The sequence below is a fragment of the Lytechinus pictus genome, chromosome 8 (genome assembly GCF_037042905.1).
Source record: "Lytechinus pictus isolate F3 Inbred chromosome 8, Lp3.0, whole genome shotgun sequence".
Classification (NCBI taxonomy): Eukaryota; Metazoa; Echinodermata; class Echinoidea; order Temnopleuroida; family Toxopneustidae; genus Lytechinus; species Lytechinus pictus.
Window position 1 is genome coordinate 15,994,975 of NC_087252.1, and position 18,809 is coordinate 16,013,783.

Below are 18,809 nucleotides of genomic sequence, written 5' to 3' on the forward strand. Positions count from 1 at the left end.
ATGGCATTAGTGATCTCAATATTCAAATGCTCATAACTTTCTTATTATTCATTCAATCTTCCTCAAACTTTTAACAATATGTTTCTTTGATTTTTCTCTTTGATATGGATTCAGCTGGTTTCAAGGGTTTCATTCTCCTTTAATCATAAATACAATATAGACAAATGACCTACCAATTATGTAAAGCTTAGAAGGATTGTTGACATTGTATTAGCGATCAAACTCATTTCAAAAAGAAAATCACATGCCTAAAAAGTTCAATATCTGCTCTTTTATTTGATACCTAATCACAGATGGTCAAGAAGTAAAAAAAAGTGATGTTCCCTCGAAGCAATGCTTGTATGTCCATAATTTCATTAAATAAACGTGTTTTCACCGGTTTCCCACAGAAGCATTCGCACGGTTAACAAAAGACTTACGGCATGGCTGATTGTCAACAAAACGGAGTGTCAAGTGAGTTTGAAAGCTAGCCTGTAGAACCGTCAAGCCTTATTTAAAATAACCAGAACATTGTTATTTCTGGACCATTTTCTGTAATTGAGGAATCAAATTAAAGAGCAGATATTGAACTTTTTTTAAATGTGGTTTTCTTTTTGAAACCCAGATACAGCCCGCCAAATGACTTTTTGGTATTCCCTCTTCAAATTGTTTTTGCTCTCTCATGCGTGAATGTGAAATAATCTAAGTGATTTCAGATGAAAGAAGAAATTCTAAGCTTTACATTGATAGGTCTTTTGTCTATTGTCTTTGTAAATAAGCTATAATAAATCATCGCTAAATCTCGGTTTCGTTTTTTCTGGGACGCACTGTATAAAGATGAGATCATCATTCAAAATATATACATGCAAAGAGGGGGGGGGGGGGACCTTCAAGGAGCTGAGCTTGTCCCAAAAGGAGTACATGGCATGATATTTTAACAAGTTTAAGAGAGATTAAAGGTAACAAGTGGAATGCCTCTGGCCGTCTCACCTGCATCACGCGATTCAATATAGCAGCAGTGCTGATTTTGAAAACTACTATGACTCGCACAAGATGTTCAGTGATACTTGGTTACTCTTATTTCCACGTTTTATGAACTAGACCAATACACTTAAAGAGATATGATGGCAATTCAACAAATACATGTACATGTACCAGCAACGTGGCCAAAGTTCTTTGACCTTACATGACCTTTGACCTTGATCATGTGACCTGAAACTCGCACAGGATGTTCAGTGATACCTGATTACTCTTATGTCCAAGTTTTATGAACTAGACCAACACACTTTCAAATTTATGGCTGTAATTCAACAAATACCCCAATTTGGCCAAAGTTCATTGACCCTAAATGACCTTTGACCTTGATCATGTGACCTGAAACTTGCACAGGATGTTCAGTAATACTTGATTACTATTATGTCCAAGTTTCATGAATCAGATCTATAAACTTTCAAAGTTATGATGGTAATTCAACAGATACCCCCAATTTGGCCAAAGTTCATTGACCCTAAATGACCTTTGACCTTGGTCATGTGACGTGAAACTCATGCAGGATGTTCAGTGATACTTGATTAACCTTATGTATAAGTTTCATGAACTAGGTCCATATATTTTCTAAGTTATGATGACATTTCAAAAACTTAATCTTAGGTTAAGATTTTGATGTTGATTCCCCCAACATGGTCTAAGTTCATTGACCCTAAATGACCTTTGACCTTGGTCATGTGACATGAAACTCAGGCAGGATGTTCAGTAATACTTGATTAACCTTATGGCCAAGTTTCATGAACTAGGTCCATATACTTTCTAAGTTATGCTGTCATTTCAAAAACTTAACCTCAGGTTAAGATTTGGTGTTGACGCCGCCGCCGCCGCCGCCACCGCCGCCGTCGCCGTCGGAAAAGCGGCGCCTATAGTCTCACTCTGCTATGCAGGTGAGACAAAAACGACCTAGTAAAGAACTGCATAAAATTATGTGAGACGGTGTGAGGGAATATGTACAATTAAGCCATAACGGAGATGATATCTACAAAGGGAAAAGGGGGACGAAGGATGGATCGAGAGGGAGAGAAAACTTTGGACACAAAACAAAATAACGAGAAAAGTGAAAGGCTTAGGAAAGAAAATCCCTTGCCATGGTCCCAGGTAGCGGATAGGAAGAAAGAAAGAAAAGGAGTGATAGAAAGGGAAAACAATGCCATCGGAATTAAAGTTTGTTAATTGAATAAGGGCCAGCCTAGCTAGCTGGAAAAAGAGGGTATAGACAACAAAGCTAAGGAAATAATAATTAAGAAACAGGTCATAGGACATTGTATTTATTTTAGATTTTGTCAACATAATAACTCGGTTGAGCACAGAGACATATAGGAATTAAGCGAATTCCAATTTATACTTGCATGCATGGGACCAGTAGAGGCATGGGCGGAAATCCCAGGGGGACAGGGGGGAAGTGTCCCCCCTACTATTTTTAGTAGGGGGGACAATATCAAATGTCCCCCTACTATTTTTGGTCTTTTATGATGGTAAGAAGTACATCATTCTAAATCGAAATAAAACATGTATTTTGGGACGAGATGACCTTACTTTGGAGATGATAATCCGTTTTGCTTGTCAAATTTACCCGCCCGCTGTCCCCATTGGCAGATCCAGGGGCCCCGCCCCCCCCCCCATCTCTTGGCGGAGCAAAAAAAAAGAAAAAAAGGGAAAGAAAGAAGGAAAAAGGGGGGAAAAGAGAGGAGAAAAAGAAGAGGACGACGATTGCAAAAAATGAGGGAAAGACTTGGAAAATAAAAAGAATCTTTCGTGCCACTATATCAAATTTTCTCTTCCGCTTCGCGCTCGCATTGCCTGTTAGATGATTTACATATCTTGTTCAATATGGAGTTCGAATATCAAGTTTGGAAGTCAATATACAAAACATATTTCACCTCGGAAGTCGAACTTTCATTATTTTGCGTAATTTACAAATTGGTTTTTAAAAATGTCAGTTTTATGGTCTGAATGATAACATTTGCTGCTTGCGCTGCGCGCTCGCAAATTTTGATTTATCAGGTACCTATTATTTTCGTGTATTCCATAAAGTTTTCAAAATATCCCTTTTCAAGTCTGATTGTCAAGACGTATCAACTAGCGCGCTGCACGCTCGCATCTTGATTGGCGAGTTATATAAATGTTTCAATATTGATTATTCAACAAACTACTTAAAAACCCCTTTTCATGAGTTTATCAAAAATTTTAGCTCGCGATTTGCGCTCGCATTAATGATTAAAATATATTAACTGATGCATCCTATTAATAATCACAAAAGTGAAATGTCCAGTTTTTATGCCATGATATCATCAGATTTCGCGCCCTCATTAGGCATTAATAGATATACTAATTTAATAATTAAATTGTTCCTTTTGTTTCATCTCGCGCTTAGCAAGAGGAATAAGAAGATAGTCATTATTTTTATAATATGATGACATGTCGTAAGGATGTCCCGGTCTATGTCAAAACTCAGAGTAAAAAGTGCGATCCATATCCACCTTACAATTTTTCTACAAAGTGCGTGAAATATAAAGCTGAAATTGACTCTTTTTTTCAGACCGGAATATCAAAGTTTCATGATTTTTATGATTAAAGTTGTATTTAAAATGGCTAGATTCTAGGTCTAAATATGAAACACGCTCGCGCATGTTTATTCGGTTACAGCCCGATAGACCGCGGGTCCGATAGACCGCGGGTCCGATAGTCCGCGGGTCCGATAGACCGCGGGTCCGATAGTCCGCGGGTCCGATAGACCGCGGGTCCGATAGACCGCGGGTCCGATAGTCCGCGGGTCCGATAGACCGCGGGTCCGATAGTTCTGCGGTGTGTGTAAAATTATGATCAGGATATAGTGAGATCCAATGTCATCAAGAGGTCAAAAGGCCAATGATACGAGTCCATGGGGTTCTATAACGATGACCCAACGGACAATCGCCCCCTGACATCTACTTCAAGGAAAATATTATCCCCATATTTTTATCGTCAGGGATTGTTACCCCCCCCCCCCGGAAATTTACCCTCTAGACGCCATACGGAGCCTCTAAAATGCCATCGACTTGACGACATGGCGAGATACTTTACCTTGCCTTGTCGACTAAATAAGTTACATGTCAACATGGCGATATATCGGGACTTGTACACTTCATATCTCGCCATGTGGACATATCGACTTGACAAGATAGAATATATAGCTATGTCGAAATAATAAGCGTATTAATTACTTAGGCGGTGGAGGCGGGGGGAGGGGGGGACCTTTCCCCCATAAATTTAAGGTGGGGGACGGTCCCCCTAGATTTTTAGTTGAGAACCCTTTTTTTGGTTGTCAATTTGTTTTCTACGTCCCCCCCCCCTAAATTGAGGTGGACCCCCACTAAAATATTTTTGCCAACCCCCCCCCTAATTTTGGTTGATAACCTTTTTTTTCTTGTCAAAAAATTTTGGTGGTCCCTCCTATAAATTTTGGTTGATTTGCTTGTCAAATTTTTTACCTGTGTCCATCCCAAAATTTCATGTGGACCCCCCTATTTTTTTTTTCTTCCGCCGCCAAAGATTAATTAAGACATGGCAAGATAAAGTACCACGCCATGTCGTCATGTTGATGGCATTTTCAAGGCTCCGTACTAGGGGTAATTATCCAAGGTAATTCGACCTTTTTTTGGCGCCCATGTGTACTTTTTTGAAAAATGGCGCCCACTCCCTCCCGGTCAGGCTAACTTAAGTGCCTTAAATGGATTTTGAATTATCTTATAATCACATAAAAAAAAAAAAGGCCACTTTTTCATCTGTTCTTGAAAAAAAAAATCCATGAATATATAATGTAATATAAATGGGAGCGCGAAGCACGAGCGATTTTTTTTTTTTTTTGGGGGGGGGGGTTCAATTTGGTTTAACTTGTAACCAGAGTAGGCCCTACTAGAATATTGTGTGAACGGGAGCTGTAGTTTCTGTACTGTTGTTTTAGAATACCCTTCAATAACCTCTTGCTTGGGAATAATGCAATCTCGAAGCAATCGACAAATTCTCCTCACCAGCGGCGTATTTATTCAGCATGGGTGCACGGGGGGGGGGGGGGGGGGGGCCGTCGGCACCAAGTTAAAAAAAAATAAATGAAGTGCGAGGGGGTAGACGTTAAAGAAAATCTGAGATTTCATTCTTAAAAACACATTGAGGTATCTCACAAGGCCTAAATAAATAATGAGAACGCGAAGCGCGATCTGATTTTTTAAATAGATTTTTCATGTATTATATCCTGAAAGCCTAAGTCAGGGGTGGACCCAGCTTCCGCCAATAGGGGGAGGGGTCATTTTTTCACCCATATTTTCCCCGATCGGCCGCTCAAAGTTGATTTTTGTTGTTGTTTCTTTGAAGGGGTTGTCCCAGTGCCGTAATGAGCCAACAATTTCGAGGGGGCTCGATATGGTGTATCGCATAAAATTAAATTATATTTGCTAAGTCTTGATTCTCTCTTTTTTTTTTTGGGGGGGGGGGGGCAAAACGCCCATGTCCTAACAGTCATTTCCTAGCTTTACTTTATATAATCTCTTAAGCCCTATGTAATCTAAAAATGAAATTTCATGTATTTTGTCCTGAAAATTGAACATTTTGGGCAATGTTTGTGAACCTGAACAGGACGCGTATACATGTAACTAGATAATTACCACGAGCGCGAAGCGCGAGCATAAATGTTAAATATTCGTTCTGGCCTGGTCGAAAAGGGACCTGTTAAGGATGTTTTGCAGTTAGCCATTAAGACGATACATATTTCAACGATTAAAGAATGCGACCGCGAAGCGCTAGCTGAAAACTTTTATAATGATGAAATGAAAAATACATTTTCAGTTGTCAGGTTAGAATATCAAATATTTTCAGCTTGTGCTTCTCGTTCGCATAAAAAACTGTAAGGTCGGGATGCGTATATAACTAAACAATCTATTTATGCCAGCGCAAAGCGCGAGCTCAATTGTTTTATATACTGACTTAAGAAGGACTAAGGTATAATTCCTATTTTAATTGCTTGTCCTTTTTCTCTTTTTTTTCCCTGTTTCTTACCCCTTTTTTGCGCCACCATGGGGGGGGGGGGCAAAATCTTTGCCCCCTGGATCGGCCTATGTATGTTGACTTGAAAAACACTAACACTTACATGTGGGATTGAGGCAGAGGATGCATACCTCATTAATCAAATATTGCGAGCGCGTAGCGCGAGCTGAATTTGATAAGAACCCTTTTTTGTGACCCTCAACATGGTATCTATCTCGCTAAACAGACTTAAAACTCGAAAACATTGTTTTTGTCTGTTATCGTAAAAACGGGATATTTTAATTCAGCCGCATTAATTTAAGTTTTTTGGGCAGGACATATATTTCACTATAAACAGGCAATACGAGCAATGTTGCGCCCCCGGTCGAAAATGAATTTGCATGAAGCCCCTAAGTTCAAGGTCAATTTGGCGCCCTCGGTTAAACATAAACTTGGCGCCTCCATGTGAAATATAACTTTGCCCTCCATCCCCCTCTCTGAAACATGTATTTGTCGCATTATGGTCAAAATTCAAATTAGCGCTCCCCTAGTTCGAACATCAATTTGGCGCCCCCCCTCCCAGTTCAAACATCAGTTCGGCGCCCCATAGTTGGAACGTCATTTTGGCGCCATCAAATCGACGTCCAGGTCAACATCCCTCTTCCGTTTCCCATCTCCTTTTCTTTCTTTTTTTCTTTCTCTTATCCTAATTCCCCTTCATTCCTTTCTCTTTCTTTCTCTCTTTCTTTCCCCCTCTTCCTCTCCCTTTTCTTCTTCTCTTCTTTTCCTCCTCTCTCTCTCTCTTTTTCTTCTCTTTATTTTCCCCTTTTCTTTCATTTCTTGTCTTCCTTTCTCCCTTTTCTTCTCCTTTTCCCCCATCTTTTCTTTCCCCCTTTTCTTCTCTTTTTCTGTCTTTTCTTTCCCTCTTCCTCTCTCTTTTCTCGTTTTTCTTCTCTTCCTCCCCCCTTACTCTCTCTTTTTTTCTTCTCTTTTCCCATCTTCCTCTCTCTTTAAATATTATTCTCTTCCTTCCTCTTTTTTTCTTCTTCTTTTCCCCCTTTTCCTTACTCCGTTCTTTTCTTTTCTTTCTTTTCCCTCTTCCACTTTTTTCTCTCTCCCCCTTTACTTCTCCCTTTTTCTTTTTCTTTCCTTTCCCCTTTTTTTTCTTTTAATCTTTTTTCTTCTTCTCTCCCTCCCCCTTCCTCTCTCTCTTTCTTCTCTTCTTTTCCCCTCTTCCTCTCTCTCTTTTTTCTTATCTTCCTTCCCATCTTCCTCTATTTAAATATTCTTCTCTTCCTTCCTCTTTTTTTCTTCTTTTCCCCCTTTTCCTTTCTCCTTTCTTTTCTTCTCTCCCTTTCTCCTTTCTTTTCTTCTCTTCCTTTTCCCTCCTCTCTTTTTTCTCTTCTTTTCCCCTTTTCTTCTCCCATTTTCTTTGTCTTTCCTTTCCCCTTTTTCTTCTCTTTTTTTTCTTCTCTCCCTTTCTCCTTCTTACTCTCTTTTCTATTCTCTTCTTTTCCCATCTTCCTCTTTCTTTTTTATTCTCTCCCTTTTCCCCTCTTACCCCCTCTTTTTTTGAGCTGGGGGTTGGGGGGTGAGGCAGTTCTTCCTCGGCCCCCCATGGATCTGCACCTGATAGAACCCCATGGCCTTGTATCATTTGACCTTTGGACCTCTCGATGACATTTGATACACACTGCGGACTATCGGACCCGTGGTCTATCGGACCCGCGGACTATCGGACCCGCGGTCTATCGGACCCGCGGTCTATCGGACCCGCGGTCTATCGGGATGTCCCCGTTTATTCAGATACTCACCTTGTTCTCTAATTTAAATCATTATCCAGTTTCAGATCACAATATCAATTTTTTTCTGCTCGCGCTTTTCACTCACATTATTAATGTAGGAAGACCCCATATTACTTATCCTTTTGATGATTTACAAAACATGTACAGAGTGGCCCATTTTTCGGGTCTAAATCTCGATTTTTTTCTACTCGCGCTTTGCGCTCGCATCAATCGTTAAATTATATAGCTATCCTGTTCACGATTACAAAAACTGATTAAAATTTTCCATTCTTTCTTCGCGCTCGCATTTTTTTATTGTTGAAATATGTAACGCCTTCATGGCTAAGTGCAAGCAGTACCTTTTCAACAGGTACCAGTTCAAAACGTAGATTTTCGCGCTTTGCGCTCGCATTATTAATACTCATCCTTTTCAGGATTTACAAAACATGAATAGAGTGTCTCGTTCAGTAAATATCATAGGACTAAATCTCGAAATTTTTCGCTCGCGCTTTACGCTCGCATCAATTGTTTACTTATACCTATTCTGCTTGAGTTACAAAAAGTGCTTAGAATTTCCATTCTTTAGGTGAAAATGTCCAAAAAAAATCAGCTCGCGCTTCGCGCTCGCATTATTTGATTTTTAAATGCTACTTTAACAGGTATCGTTTCTATTAGTTCATTTCTGCTCGCGCTTTGCGTTCGTGGTAATTATTAAGTTGGATACACATCTTTTTCAGGATAACAAACATTGCCCAGAATCAGTTCAAACTTTAGGGAAAATACATAAAATTTCCCCAAAAAATTGCTCGCGCCTCGCGTCATATAAATAAGGATTAGGATATTATATATTAATTTATAAGAATAAAGCTAAGAAGTGATTAATGAGGACTACCCCTTCAAGAAACAAACAAAAATCATCTTCGAGCTGCCGATCGGGGAAATATGGCTGAAACAAATTTCCACCCCCCTATTGGCGAAGGCTGGATCCGCCCGTGTCCCCCCTACCTTTTGGGAGAGATTTCCGCCCCTGAGTACAGGTTGATGTTTTTTAGAGTAAAGGCGATTCTTACATGTGGCATAATGAAGTGCAGTTGCCTGCCTAGTATTACCGTGAACTTGTTTGTTCTTTCTTAACATTTGCACTAATGCATTATTCGGAAGAGTACCACTTTCGTGATCATACATGAAGCTAATTATATAGAAGATACATCTTCTACCTTTAGTATATAAAACACGTGTGCACTGTAATCAGGCTGCATCATTGAAAACAATTCTTATCACCCTTTTTTGAGTGACAAGTATCTTTTCTAGTTGGGTTTTTATATAGACTTACCCCATGCCAAGACTATGTAATGAAGATAAGTCAAAATTAGAGTTGAATACAAAAACTAGCAAAATTTCTTGTGGGACAAAATGTCTTGTAGATTCCCGGGGGGGGGGGCACTCCCATTCACGAGTGGATACCATGCGCGACCATGGGGTCTCGAAAAGCACCCTAAACACGTAATTTCCAAATTCTGAAAATGCACCCCTGGCTTAACAAGTATTGGCGTGTGAAACCGTACCCTTAACAAGTATTGGAAACAAAACGATACTCTTGGCAAATATTCCCTGAAATGAACCCCTAAACAAGTACAGGAATGTTTTATTGTTACGGGTCCTTCGGTCGTCGGCGTTACCTTATTTGGTTAAGTACGACCCCACCTTCTACAACTCTTGCAAATTGGACTCTAAACACGAAGTGTTGGGGATAAAAGGACATCCTTTCTAAAATATTTTAATTTTGTTTTATCATCCCCGCAAATTCTACCCTAAACACTAAATTGTCCTAGCGAAATAGATACCCTTTTTTCATTATTTTTGTGTTTTTGACACCCTTATCACGTTACGTACGTAACGTGCCCTCTCGTGAAAAAGACATCCCTTTTACGTGTTTTTTGGTCGCACATGGTATCCACTCGTCAATGTAAGTGGCCTCCCGGGTGTAGATTACACAAGCATTTCTAGACAAAACTTAACAAATATTATTTTAGTGATATTTCCAACTGAAATTCTCATCAATGTGTAAAAGCAAGAAACTTAGTGGAAGTCACACTGATAATGTAAGTGTTTTTTTTAAAGTAAATGCATGCCCAGGTATTGGGTATTACTAAAAGGATGTCTTTTGAAGATTAAAGACAACTTGATTGCATATGTATCCACAAATTAAATGACATTTTTCATATCTTTTTAATTATTAACCGTTTCTAGCTAAACTTCAGGATCTTTATGAGAATAAAATACACTCGAATCATCCGCAAAAAATAAATTAATGACAAAACCTCAGATGAATAATTAATTTCATTGAAAAGTAGGGGGCCCAGAAGAGATCGTTGAGGGACCCACATGATACAGCTCGATGATTTGAGTCAATTCCATTAAATGATACATACTGATTCCTGTCAGTCAAATAGCTTTTGAACCAGCTTAGGGCGATACTCTTGACTTCATATTGAGACAGCTATCTAATAAGTATTTCATGGTCAACGTACAGTATAAAAAGCTTTCGAGAAATCCAAAAATATACCTATTGTATGATGTTGGTCATCTAACATTAAGCTATTTTATCTACCAAATACCTATAGTTTTTCTAAGATCACTAATGTCCGAGTAACGAGATATAGGTCTATTATAATCATTTATAGTTTCGCCCTTTTTGTACATTGTAGTCAATGTAATCATTCATCGATATTCTATTTGAGCTTTGTGTTACGGGCCCCATATATGTTTCTAGACATGTCCATCAAACCATGTATCGTACTTTTTACTTCTTTTTTTTGGTAAGCATTAACTTGCCCTGTTAAGGGTAATTGCGGCATAATTCTTTTCTCTTCTCTTAAAGCCTCACTGCCTCTCTCTTCTTTATCTTCATTGCCCTCAACCCTTTCCTCTTTTCTACATTATTATGTTCAGTCATTGCTTCCTCACATGGGTGGAATTCAATCCCAGGAGGGGGGGGGGGGGCGTCCCCCCTACCAGAAATAGTAAGGGGGGGGGGACAAAATATCAAATGTCCCCTTTTGGTCTTTTTAATGATGTAGAAAAATACATCATTCATAATCGAAATTATACATGCATTTTCGACTATATGACCTTACATATTTGGTGAAAACCTTTTTTTTTGTTTGCTTGTCATTTTTGGGGGGTTAAAATCAGTTTACATTTTTGGTGATACACTTCTTTTTTTGCTTGTCAAAGTGTCCAGCCCCTGGCCCCCTCCCTTTGGGGAAAGATTTCCGCCCATGCTTCCTCATTCTCCCTATCGTAATCTCTTTTCAAGCTCCCAACTTAGTTTCTTCTTCAAGATATGAATACTCCATTCCAACCATATGCTATTTCCATAAAATTGTATTTGCATAATTCACATATTTACCACATGCAATTTGTTAGTACAAATTTGAATTCAATTAAAAAAAATCAGAACTTATAGCATATCCCCTCCTCCCCCTTCTCGCTTTTTTATGAATTTTTTAATGAATTGAATTGACTCGTTATAATCCACGGGCACATTATCTCTTACTTTTATTTTTATGTATACTCATTTCATGTTGCCTGTATACTGTTCGTCTAGAACTGATAACATGGGCTTATTGTAATTGTTTTCCTTTTTATGAATAAAATTTATATATTCATTTTTATATTTATATATATATATATTATTAGAGTTTAGACCCTCCCGATGCACTCACCCCCTCCCTCCCTGTCTTTCTTTCAAGTATATCTCTCACTATCACAAATTTCTCTCTCATGATACAGCCCTCTGTGGATACACAATCATATACACACACACACACGCAAGCATATCTTTAATGATACACTCACAAACACACCACACGCATGCATTCGCAAGGTTGTATAAATGTACATATTCATACGTCATGTATACACAAACCCAGGCACACACTGGCACCCCCACGCACCCTTCTCTCAATCCCTTTCCCACTTTTCACAATGCACTGTAAGAATAATCAAATTCACATAATATTTTTCTTCAGCTGTATGAAACAGGTTTATTACAAAAGCATGCACCATCCTTATTATATAAAACTCTCTTTACAACACGAAAATACCCACACAAGAAAATATGAAATGAGCAATGAGCCAGGTTCGTAATATAAGAAATGGAATAATTCTAACAAAAATGGCTTTACATGAACAACATTTAGTTTAATTGTGTTTTGACTACTGTGACTGGTAAAATCTGAGAAATTAGTTTACCTCCCCTCCAATGAAATGAAAAATGTTTCAATTTATAACACACAAATTGAACTAGTAACTCCAATCCAATTATTTACTTTCTTATTCATTTCATTTTTTAATTTTTATTTATATATTTTCATTATGATTCCTTTTTTTTTGGGGGGGGGGGAGGGGGGGGGGTAATACAAAAATCAATTTATAGTTCCTGTGGTGTAAATAATACATTATAAATTGTAATACTGTACCGAGATAATACTAAAAAAAGTATTCTGGACTAAAAAACATCCACCCAACAATACTGTAGTAATTGCTCCTATCATTATCTACCTTCATTTTGGCTCAAGTTATGAGTTGGTACACACTACCAAATCAAGCTTCCAAAGAGCCAAGTTAAACCATAGTGAAGGGCTTTGAGCAGTAGTAAGATTGATAAAGTGCTATGTAAATGCAAATTATTATTTTTATTGTTCTTATTATGATTGACCCGAGTAAGACTGGAGGAGGGTTAGGGTTAGAAATTTGGGGGCCTTATTTAGTTCATAAGAGCAAACTTTTCATTTTAAGCACAAAGTAGCATAATCAATTAGTAATGAGATTATGCCACGGGCAACACGCATCACATCGCGTAGTGGATGGCCGAAAACACAAGCGGGTGAGCTGAATGAGCACCCCAATCTTCTTGGGTATCAAAATAGCTGTCATTTTAGAGTGGACACTACAGGACATGTTTTAAACAAGAACATGGTGTAAAGGCACTTCATACACCGTGCGGTTGTAATTGTCTATTTGGCATTCCATAATTTTATCGTCTACGAAGATTGTAATTTTTGGCCCAAAACTGGGGCACGTTATGGCGATGGAAAAGGAATTGCATCGTTAATCGGCATATTATTTATGCCTGCCTGAGACTTTGGTAACAAGTGGCACAGTGGTAAGCATAAATAGAACTTTTAGGTTTAATTTCAAGAGAACTCGCTCAGTATGCATACAGCAATCAGTGTTATCCTACTGTAGAACTTCAATAGCTCGTGTATCAGATTGATGCATTGTACGCATAGTGTGCAGGTCTTTGTGTAGTACTATAATTATGAATATTTGTTTGTATGGAAATATACAGAAACTCTTAATCAGTATCGAATTTATTGTGTAATGATAACTCAACTAGATTAAACTCAAACCTCAGTCCTGAGGAAATAAGCACTCAAATACGCCAAAACTTGATATAAGATGGTTGACATTACATTTATTGCTCACATAACATTTTTGCAATTACATTGTCTATTTAAGCTGTTTTGGACACCCATTGTATACAGTTAAATACATTTACAAATATTCCTTATTTGTAGGATATCAGTTTAGAGTTTATTTCTAATTTTCACAACACTTAGTGTATTAAATACTGGACAGTATTGCTATTATGATAATTTAAGTCCAATTACTTTAAATTGAAGTTAATTGTTATTCACCTTAGTATAATGTTTAGACTCATAATACAGTGGAACCTTATTATTAAAGGCACTGATGTGGCAGACTTTACCTATAACAATGTATCTTCTCTCGTCCCAAGTGCCTCGTTATAATGCAGTTGCACTGTAACATGCTTTGATATGATGATATACTTATGTTGGATTTTGTTCATTTGTTTGTTTGTTTATAGTTTTTACGGGAATCTAAGGAACAAAGTGAATCAGCAAGCCAAAGAGTCAGCTTTGACCATAATGAAGAGACTAGATTCAATAAAGCTGTTTTGACTATTGTTTACCCAGTATGAGAACACGTGCGAGCTTTCGTTTGTTTGTCGTCGTAGTCCGGGCAGGCACACATGGGAATCCTAGACAGAGAAATCAGGTGGTTTGAGAATCCAGGAGGTAGTTTACGGTTTCAGCTTTCAAACGTCTGGGGTGGGATTCTACAAAAAGTTCAGAACCGTTCTCAAACTCCCTCCCAGAGAACCAAGCAACGCTACAGTTCACTGATTTTTTTTTAGCGAAGTCACTTTTGGTTGGTGGGACATCGCAACCATAGAGGATTGTGAGTTTCTTCTAATTGGCAAATCGTCATTTTTTCAGTATAAAATTCGTAACTGACTGTGTCTAATACATAATCGTCTCTTTTAGGAAAATCTCACAATGAGAAAAAAATCTAGGGGTTTTCTCCTGTGTGTGTGTCCTTAAATGACGTGTATGACAGCTCTGTTTACAAAATCCATTTTCACAGTGAGAGCAACAATAAGGTTTTTTTTTTCTGTAGCATGTATTCTTATATGAGTTGTAAGATCACTCTTTTTAGCAAATACCTTTCCTAAATACGATCAAATAAAGGGTTATTCTCGTGTATATGTGTTCTTAAATGATGGATAAGATTGCCCTTTTTAGCAAACCTCTTTCCACAAGGAGGGCAAATATAGGGTTATTCTTCTGTGTGTGTTCTCATATGACGGGTAAGATTGCCCTTTAGAGCAAACCTCTTCTCACAATGAGGGCAGATATAGGGTTATTCTTCTGTGTGTGTTCTCATATGACGGGTAAGATTGCCCTTTAGAGCAAACCTCTTCTCACAATAAGAGCAAATATACGGTTTTTCTCCTGTGTGTGTTCGTATGTGATAGGCAAGATCAATCTTTTTAGCAAATCCTTTCTCACAATGAGTGCAAATATAGGATTTTTCTCCTGTGTGTGTTCTTATGATGGATAAGATCACCATTTTAAGCATATCTCTTCTCACAATGAGAGCAGATACAGGGTTTTCTCCTAAGTGTGTTATAACATTTGTAAGAATGGAATTTCAGTAAATCTCTTCTCACAATGAGAGCAATGATGTGGTTTTTCTCCCGTGCGTTTCATATATGACGGGTATGAGCGGACTTGTCAGTAAATCTCTTCTTACAATGAGAGCAAATATAGGGTTTTTCTCCTGTGTGTTTTCTTATATGTCGGGTAAGATCGCCCTTTTGAGAAAATCTCTTCCCACAAAGAGAGCAGATATAGGTTTTTTTTCCTGTGTGTGTTCTTATATGATGGGTAAGATATGAATTTTTACTTTTTTTTTTACCAAATTCCATTTCACAGCAGGATTTGAATATAGGGGTTTTTATCCAGTGTGTGTTCTAATATGACGGGTAAGATCCCTTTTTTTTTTTAGCAAATCCCTTTTGACAGTGGGAGTATATATAAGGTTTTACTCCAGTATGTGTTCTCTAATATGATTTTTAAGAACGGTCTTGTGAGTAAATCTCTTTTCACAATGAGAGCAATGATGAGGTTTTTCTCCTGTGTGTGTTCTTATATGATAGGAAAGATGACTCTTGCTAGAAAATCCTTTCTCACAATAAAAGCATTGATAAGGTTTTTCTCAAGTATGTGTTCTAATATGATTTGTAAGATTGACCTTGGTAGAAAATCTCTTCTCACAATGAGAGCAACGATAAGATTTTTCTCCTGTGTGTGTTCTTATGTGACAACGAAGAGTACTCTTTTGAGAAAATGTTTTCCCACAAAGAGAGCAACTATAGGGTTTTTCTCCAGTATGTGTTCTAAAATGACAGGTAAGACTGACCTTTGTAGCAAACCTCTTCTCACAAAGAGAGCAAATATAGGGTTTTTCTCCTGTGTGTGTTCGTATATGATGGGTAAGATCAGTCTTTTTAACAAATCCCTTCTTACAATGAGTGCAAATATAGGGTTTTTCTCCTGTGTGTGTTCTAACATGATATGTAAGACTGACCTTGTTAGAAAATCTCTTGTCACAATGAGAGCAACGATAAGGTTTTTCTCCTGTGTGTGTTCTTATATGACGGATAAGATTACTCTCTCGAGAAAATCCCTTCCCACAATGAGAGCAAATATAGGGTTTTTCTCCCGTGTGTGTTCTTATATGACAGATAAGGTTACTCCCTAGAGAAAATCTCTGACCACAATGAGAGCAAATATAGGGTTTCTCTCCAGTGTGTGTTCTGATATGATTTGTAAGACTGGGCTTGGTAGAAAATCTCTTCTCACAATAAGAGCATTGATAAGGTTTTTCTCCAGTATGTGTTCTAATATGATTTGTAAGAGCGGTCTTGTGATTAAATCTCTTTTCACAATGAGAGCAATGATGAGGTTTTTCTCCAGTATGTTTTCTTATATGACTTCTAAGAGTGGACTTGTCAGTAAATCTCTTCTCACAATGAGAGCATTGATAAGGTTTTTCTCCTGTGTGTGTTCTTATATGACAAGAAAGATTACTCTTTTGAGAAAATCCTTTCCCACAATGAGAGCAAATAAAGGGTTTTTCTCCAGTATGTGTTCTAATATGAGAGGTAAGTCTGACCTTTGTAGCAAACCTCTTCTCACAATGAGAGCAAATATAGGGTTTTTCTCCTGTGTGTGTTCGTACATGCTGGGTAAGATCAATCTTTTTAACAAATCCCTTCTCACAATGAGAGCAACGATAAGGTTTTTCTCCTGTGTGTGTTCTTATATGACAGATAAGATAACTCTCGTGAGAATATCTCTTACCACAATTAGAGCAAATATAGGGTTTTTCTCCTTTATGAGTTCTAATATGATTTGTAAGATCGCTCTTTTGAGAAAATCCCTTGTCACAATAAGAGCAATGATGAGGTTTTTCTCCAGTATGTTTTCTTATATGACTTTTTAGAGTGGACTTGTCAGTAAATCTTTTCTCACAATGAGAGCATTGATAAGGTTTTTCTCCTGTGTGTGTTCTTATATGACAAGAAAGATTACTCTTTTGAGAAAATCCTTTCCCACAATGAGAGCAAATATAGGGTTTTTCTCCAGTATGTGTTCTAATATGACGGGTAAGACTGACCTTTGTAGCAAACCTCTTCTCACAATGAGAGCAAATATAGGGTTTTTCTCCTGTATGAGTTCTAATATGATTTGTAAGATCGCTCTTTTGAGAAAATCCCTTGTCACTATGAGAACTATAAGATTCTTCTCCATTGTGTGTGCTCATATGGGTTATAAGATTGGCCTTGGTAGAAAATCTCTTCTCACAATAAGAGCATTGATAAGGTTTTTCTCCAGTATGTGTTCTAATATGATTTGTAAGAGCGGTCTTGTGATTAAATCTCTTTTCACAATGAGAGCAATGATGAGGTTTTTCTCCAGTATGTTTTCTTATATGACTTCTGAGAGTGGACTTGTCAGTAAATCTTTTCTCACAATGAGAGCATTGATGAGGTTTTTCTCCTGTGTGTGTTCTTATATGACAAGAAAGATTACTCTTTTGAGAAAATCCTTTCCCACAATGAGAGCAAATAAAGGGTTTTTCTCCAGTATGTGTTCTAATATGACGGGTAAGACTGACCTTTGTAGCAAACATCTTCTCACAATGAGAGCAAATATAGGGTTTTTCTCCTGTGTGGGTTCTTATATGACAGATAAGATAACTCTCTTGAGAAAATCCTTTCCCACAATGAGAGCAAATAAAGGGTTTTTCTCCTGTGTGTGTTCTTATATGACAAGAAAGATTACTCTTTTGAGAAAATCCTTTCCCACAATGAGAGCAAATAAAGGGTTTTTCTCCAGTATGTGTTCTAATATGACAGGTAAGACTGACCTTTGTAGCAAACCTCTTCTCACAATGAGAGCAAATATAGGGTTTTTCTCCTGTGTGTGCTCGTACATGCTGGGTAAGAAAAATCTTTTTAACAAATCGCTTGTCACAATGAGAGCAACGATAAGGTTTTTCTCCTGTGTGTGTTCTTATATGACAGATTAGATAACTCTCTTGAGAAAATCTCTTACCACAATGAGAGCAAATATAGGGTTTTTCTCCTGTATGAGTTCTAATATGATTTGTAAGATCACTCTTTTGAGAAAATCCCTTGTCACTATGAGAACTATAAGATTCTTCTCCAGTGTGTGTGCTCATATGGGTTATAAGATAATCCCTACATTCAAAATTCTTATGACAATGGGGGCACTTGAAGCATCTGTCTCCAACCTCTGTCAAAATATGACTAGCAAACTCAACTTCCCTAGAGTGTGTTTTATGATGTAGAACTAAAGAATTCTCATCTGGAAACGTCTTATTGCATTGTAAACACTGATGGGACTCATCTTCACTGCATTCCGTTATTGATGATTGTCTCATGTCCACTCCATCCAAAAGATCTTTATCTGGAAGAAAAAAAAATCATCTTGTTCAAATCGTAAAAACATTAAGACCAAAGTAAAACAGCTCTCATCTAAAGATTTTTTTTTTCCAATTTGTTGATGGTGTGTTATCATGTCAACACTAAGACACAATGCATCTATCCTTTAAAGGACCTTTGAAAGAGCAAAAATTGGCAAGGTCTTACAGCAGTCTTCAAGATAACTGAAATATGTCATTTTCTGTGGAATGGCTCAGAAAGACCCCTCAAAGAATTCTGAAAGACTGATGGATATTTCTTGTCTTTTTGGTCTTTGACTAGTCCTATATAGATCTTTGAACAGTCTTTAACCATAAATAAACTGGGCTATTTCAACGCCTAAGAAGACTGGGGGGGGGGGGGTAGTCTGCAGGCACAGACCCTGATTGGAATTTTGATCAACAAGTGTGCCTCCATGCAAAGACTAGCACAAACCAAACTTGCTGTACCAATACATACACTGAAAACTTTTCCGAGTCCGAGATGGGTCAGTCGACTCACTTGCAGTGAGTAATTTGCTTTGACACATTTATACGCGTCCATTTACACAATCCCCGACAGCAGCGACCCACGCGTGATGAGTCATTCCATAATTAACCGGCAGAAACGACCCATGT

General features: G+C 37.9%; 1 protein-coding gene across 1 annotated transcript; it reads right to left on the reverse strand.

The window, feature by feature from the left end:
* Positions 1-12,214: 12,214 nt before the first annotated feature.
* On the reverse strand, positions 12,215-18,739 carry LOC129266287 (zinc finger protein Xfin-like). The gene has a single exon (XM_054904123.2). It carries the CDS (start codon positions 18,150-18,152, stop codon positions 15,399-15,401), a length of 2,754 nt encoding a protein of 917 aa, XP_054760098.2. The 5' UTR covers positions 18,153-18,739; the 3' UTR covers positions 12,215-15,398.
* Between the last annotated feature and the right edge of the window lie 70 nt (positions 18,740-18,809).